Genomic DNA, 6498 nt, shown 5'->3' on the forward strand with positions numbered 1-6498 from the left:
ATCATCAAGGACAACAACTCGGACATCACCAATCATGCCAGTGGCCGCTACATGTACTCCAACAACTGAAGAATCCACAACTCAACCATCTGCAACTCAACCGTCTCCATCGCCAACAACAACTCACCCGTCTCCATCGCCAGCAACAACTCAACCGTCTCCATCGCCAGCAACAACTCAGCCGTCTCCATCGCCAACAACATCGCCTGTGGCATCGGGTACTGAAGCACATGAATTGCCATCAAGAACACTTACCAGAGACATTGCCAACATTGTAATTGTGTTTCATTTCTTTTATCATGTTATATTAATAATTTGCAGGGGTAAGAAAAAGGAAATCTGAGGATGACACAAACTATAGTGTCACACCTCGAAAGTCCCCGCGACTTCTTTCACCTCGGCGGTCACCGCGCACTCAGGTAAGATCCCCAAGGAAAAGAAGTTCAGCAAAAAAGTCTCTATTTGACCCCACTCCAAAAAAACCAAAACTTAGTGCATGTGGCAAAACAAAGTGTGGACCATGTGTGTTTTGTAAGGATCATGCACCCACTAAATACTTTCATTTAGCTACCATGGACCAAAAAAAAGATTTATACAAGCGAGTGTTAGGCAGAGCACAAAACAAAGGAATCCAGATCAATCCTCTGGACTGTATTTGTAATAGATGTAGAGAGGCATCAAAGAAGATGGTATCACCGAAAAAAGGGTTTCAGGATCCCAAAAATTGAATTTAGGTTTGTGTTTTTCACCAAATTGTGACCATGAAGCCACAAGTAGATTAACTGTTTCCAATTTGGCTGATTTTAAACTTATCTTTTCTCTCCCTGACGAAGTAAATTTACATGTAGATGATGTTGTTGCTGTGTGTAAACGTCATTTCATGGTACATTATAGTTACCAAAATGATTCCATTTGTGATTCTTGCCGTTGTAAACTTCGCGGTAAAAAGACAAGCGCCACACACTAAAAATTGACGTTACCACAGCTACTCATCGTTTACGACAAGTTTATGATGATATTGTTCTAAATGAAAACAGCATTTTGTGTAGCACCTGCTATTGGCTAGTCATGAAACCAAGAGTGTTTAAATCTCTTGATGATGTTTTGTTATCTTTGGATCATGTTAATTCGCAAGATGTAGGTTCCTCTCCAAATGATATATTTCATGAGAAGGCCCTGAATGAGGTATGCAAATATATATGTGAAGTTTTTAAAGATGATAAATCCATTCTATTTGTTGAGGTGCAGGAGATATATGCATCAATAGTTGCTGAACTTCACAAAAAACAGGGCATGGTACAGGACGATGTGTCACCCATTCCAAAATCAAGGCGTTGGTTGCTTGGAGGGATCCGAAGAAAATTTGACAAATTGCTTGATGAACATGACACCAAAGCTACAAACATGAGTATCATGCTAACATACAAAATTGTGACTTAAAGCATGTGCTACACAAACTTCTTTTTCAAACAAGATGGGAAAAGACAGATGATGTACCAGACTCTGGTAAACAAGGTCTTTCAGATACCAAATTGGAATCGAACAAAAATTCAACTGTATATTGTGCATCCCTTGATTTCAATCAGAGAATAAGAAAACAAGCTACCAGAGTCAATAATCATTACAAAAATATGTCTAATCGTCTTGATCTAGGTGAAATCAATTTTGAAAATGTTCTTACTTCAGTTGACCCAATGGTGTGGAATATGATTTGTTTAATGACGTTCAATTCTGAAGAAAAGAAGTTATTTAAATCTGCAGATTTCACCTGGACAAAGCATTTGCAATTAGGTGATTTAAGTAATGATCATATTCATCTGCGATTTGTGCGTCGTATTTTCTTGATATTTAATATGCATTTCATAATGAATAACGACAATCAATATCCGTTTCATATTATTCATACGAATATAATTAAACGTCTATCTAATTCACCAAAACTTGTTTCAGTGTGCAATCGGTTGGGAGTGTGTGCTAGTGATCAGGCACTCACAAATTTTCTGAAGGTTGTGGAAAAAGTAGATAAACCACTGAAGTCCCTGAATCCAAAGAGCTTTACAATAGTGAGTGTTGACAATGTGGATTCTCTCTCTCCCTACGCTGCAGTAACAGCAGACAGCATCGGACGTAGTTGGCACGGTACATCGGTGATGGCACAGCAGCCATTGCCTGTAAGTCAGATTATGGGTCCTGGAGAAATTCTTGATCTTGTTAATGTAAAGGTGTTTGGAGATGGTCGTTGTTTTTACCGCTGCCTTGCTGTTCATGGTTGTCTGCAGTTATTGAAGTGTTCAAGAAACTTGTTTGGTGTTCCACTTGATCAAAATTTGTTTGATTTAGAAACTGTTCTTGCAGACGGAATTCGCAGTGAAATATGTGATATACTTGAAAGTTCAGGTAATACACGGGTACTGTCTTTGTTGCCAGAAACCCTGCAAAAATTGTACCTAGAATGTGCATCGGGTAAATTTTCAAGTGATTTAGAATCACGTGTGCATGAAAATCGAAATTCAGGTACTTACGCCCACTTACTTGAAGTTGTTACAGCAGCTTACCTGATGCAGGTGCAAATTCATGTATACCAGATATTTCAATCTGAATACCATAAAACTGCAATTTATCCATTGAATTTTTTTTCAAGATAAACAACCATTGTGTGTTCTGTACACACCTGATTCTGAAAATCAACCTGGGCATTATGATTTATTGTGTCAGCCATCACATGCTATTCTTAGTCAAGCTGATAGCAATCAGCAAATTATGAAAGTTCAGTCTTTGTCAGATTGGTTAAGTTTGTACAGTGTTTCTCATCCAGTGACACTTTATGATTGTTTGAAGTATAGTAATCCTATTGGAATTGAGGAAAATGCTGATCAAAGTGGAAATGAGGGACAAGTATCTAGCGCAGATGGGTCTGTTTTGATCCATCAGCCTGTTTCCACGGACGAGCCTACATACTTTGTCAATCGACCATTTTTCAAAACATTTATTCATGAAAGACGATCTTTCGACTCATTTCAGCAATCAATCTCTGAAAAGTTAGCTGGTGCCAATCTAAAGTCAGAATTGTTTTTGTATATGCTTGAACGGTTTTCCATTTTAAAACATAATCTTTCAGTGTTACTACCAAACCTGAAGTGCAAATTTGCAATGGAACAACCTCAGCATTGTGAAAAGTCCAACTTGGCATATGTTCAGATATATAATGAGAAGGCAGATTCTTTAGATACTCTAACTAAGGTCTTGAATGATTTGCATGGTAAATTTGAAGTGTCCAAAAGAGTTAATCACATGATTATAGTAGGAGACCTAAAAACCTTTTATTACCTCATGAAACTTAAATTGAAATATGGAAGTGGGCTAGATTGGGTAGTACCTTACTTAGGGGATTGGCACGTTTTAAAGAATTTTCAAGAAGTAATTATGAAGGTCTTCTGGGAAGCAGGATTAAAAGATATTGCTAAACTGCGACATCAAAGCATGACATATCAAAAATTGCAAACCTGTGGTAATTTTAAAAGAACTCACAAGTTTTTGCTTCAAACTTTTGAAGCTCTGTATATTTACCAACTGAAAGTTTTCCTGAAGCAAAGAGAGCAAAAGGAGACAGTTTGTGCAATGACATCAGATGAGGTAACTAAAGTTATTTCTGGTGTTTTAAACAAACTTGAAGGGGCAGATGCTGATTTTACTAACATACAGGAATTTCTTGCGAGTCAAAAAGAGCTGAAATTACAGCTACTTCCAGGCTTGATTGCAGAATTTGAAGAGTGGCGTTTATCCATGTCTGCCAAATACAATACGTTTGCATTCTGGGACAGATTTTTAACATAGGATGTGTTTTCATACATACAATTGTTCATAGGCAGACGGGCACGAAATTGGACAATGCGTTTAGCTGGGCTCAAGAAAATTGGTCATTTTTTTCACGCCTTTGATAGGTACAATTATGCCAAAATGATTCCAATTCATCTTAATCAAATAGCTGGACTGCCCGAATATATTTTGCGCCACTTTCAAATGGGTGGATTTGCCACAAGCATAACAGGCACAAATTATTCATGTGTGGCTGCTGATGAGTGTCATGAGTGCACTATTAACAAGGACACAAAGGCTGTCATAACGAGAAGTCCTCCGCTTGAGATAAACAAGTTAGTGCGCACTTTACAATTTCAAGCACGTGTTATGAGTAATTATTTCAGACAACTTTGTACTTTGCGGAAAAATCGAATACAACGTGACTATTCACATTCATTGATAAAATATGAACTAAAACTAGTGCTTGCTTATGCTTCAAAATTTGAAAGGTCTTTCATTTTTGATCAGCATGAAGGTCTAACCATGTTGTATAAAGCCTTTTCTAAGCAACAGGCTTCAAAAGATATTGAAAAAGACCTAATGAATTATGGCAAAATTGGTTTTAACTCATTTAACAGTTATGTGAAAACTTCAATTCTCAGGGAGTCCAGCATTTCAGAGGACGTTGTCAGAAAAAAGAATCTCCACACCTTTGCAGTTAAGAGAATAACAAAAACGTATGTCCGTAATTTGGAAAAAGAAAAGAAACTAGTCACCTTGTGCCACAAGAGATCTATAAATTTGCTTAAAGGGGGCTACTCCTTGGCTCATGATAATATGCAAATTTTAGAAACACCAAGAGCAATATGCACCGTGGAAGGCATTCCTAACAAAGGTGTGAAGAGTGGCATATATAAAATTTTCAGAAAACGTTATACCGCTGAAGAATACCAACCTATTGTGCACAAGATATCACCCATGTCAAATTGTTGTTTAATTGCAGAAGGAATGAATCTCATTTATCGTTCACCAATTGGTTGCAAGACATTTCGTGATTATGCTGTTTTTCTTGTGAATTCTGCTATATTACCTTTCATAAATAAGGGTTACAAAGATGTTCGTATTCTTTTTGATCAAGCTGGGACTCAAGGTCTATCGCCAAAAGTTTTTGAACAAAAACGTAGGGATAATGAAGATGCAGACGGAAGGTTTGATGTAATTTCGGATGAAATTCATGTGCCTAAAAGTTGGCAAGCTTTTTTAAAAACAAGGCGCAACAAACATTTGTTATGTAACTATTTGTTTCATAAATTCATAGCTCTTGTCCAGCCATTACTAATGAATTCATCTTGTGAAAAGTTTGTTGTATCTGGTGGATTTCATCGTGCAGTAGGATTAGATACACCTGTCACCATGTGTGTAACATCATCAGGTGTGTCTCCCTATGTGTTTCAGACCAACCATGAAGAATCTGATACGCAAATTTTTTTACACGTCATTGATACTACATGTACAACAATACACATTCGTTCAGTGGATCGTGACATTGCCATGGTTGGGCTCCCATTATTTCCAGACTTTAAAACCAAGCATGTTTTTATTGAATTTCGCCAAGTTCCAAATGTTTCATATCTTAATCTCAATACTTTGCACAAAGCCCTTACAAATGATGAATATTTGGCTTCACTTGCAAAAGGGGATATTGGTAAAATTTTGCAAACTCTTTACATATGCTCTGGGTGCGACTTTGTGTCATATTTTGCCAAACAGGGAAAAGGTCGATTTTACAGAGCTTTTTTTCAGCATGCGGGCTTTATAAGTGGCAGCTCTTTAGCAAGTGTGAGAGGAAGCTTAGCATGCACTAGTAGAAATCAAAATCAACACGAACTTGGTATGCTTGCATTTTACAGACTTGTTGGCACTGTGTATTTTCTAGCAAATAAAAGCTCTTTGTCAAACTCAAAATATGACAAACCAGAAGACCTATTTCACGCGTGTGAGTCGGAGTCCACATCCTTGCTTGATCAACATCGCAAGTTTTTAGATATAATAAGGGAGCATCATGGATAGCGACATTTGAAGATGAGTTACTTCCATCCAATGATGCCCTTTGTTTTCATTGGCTACGTTCTTGCTGGGTCAGCAGTGTGTGGGGTGATGCAGCCAATTGTGATTTTGACTATCCTTCATTAAGCGATCATGGGTGGGAAGTGGCAAGTGATGGAAATGTGTCAATTAAATGGGATTCAGAGGCAAATATAGCAAATATAAGGAGTAATGTTCTATATTTGACAAGAGGATGTGGATGTGCTAAGAGTAAATGTGTAAACAAAAGATGTAAATGTAAAAAGGCTGGAAACCTTTGCAAACCAGGAATTTGTAGATGTAATGACTGTAAAAATCTAAACAACGTATCCAACATTAGTAATTCAATGACCTCATCACAATCACCATCAGAAGTGTTGGACTCGAGCAGTTCAAGCACCTCCCAGTCTTTGCCAGAACAGTTGCCGCTGGTCTCAAATGGCCAATCAGATTTGAATGGTGAATTTGATAGCGACTCTGATGACGAAGGTGATGAGGAGAACGAGCCGCTGGTCTCAATTGACCAACCAGATTTTAATGATGAATCTGATAGCGACTCTGATGACGAAGGTGGTGAGGAGAGCGAGTCTGATGAGGAAATGGATGATAGTTGTG

At 37.8% G+C, this 6498-nt stretch overlaps 2 protein-coding genes across 2 annotated transcripts; both read left to right on the forward strand.

Annotated features, from left to right (window-relative positions):
* Positions 1-34: 34 nt before the first annotated feature.
* LOC140159964 (uncharacterized) lies at positions 35-3896 on the forward strand. Its single transcript, XM_072183231.1, has 4 exons — positions 35-274; positions 1249-1408; positions 1951-2397; positions 2642-3896. Exons 1-4 carry the CDS (start codon positions 35-37, stop codon positions 3832-3834), a joined length of 2040 nt encoding a protein of 679 aa, XP_072039332.1. The 3' UTR covers positions 3835-3896.
* LOC140159965 (uncharacterized) lies at positions 3794-5868 on the forward strand. Its single transcript, XM_072183232.1, has one exon. The coding sequence runs from the start codon at positions 3889-3891 to the stop codon at positions 5866-5868; it is 1980 nt and encodes a 659-aa protein (XP_072039333.1). The 5' UTR covers positions 3794-3888.
* Positions 5869-6498: the final 630 nt, after the last annotated feature.

Source organism: Amphiura filiformis, chromosome 9 (assembly GCF_039555335.1).
Source record: "Amphiura filiformis chromosome 9, Afil_fr2py, whole genome shotgun sequence".
Lineage (NCBI taxonomy): Eukaryota > Metazoa > Echinodermata > Ophiuroidea > Amphilepidida > Amphiuridae > Amphiura > Amphiura filiformis.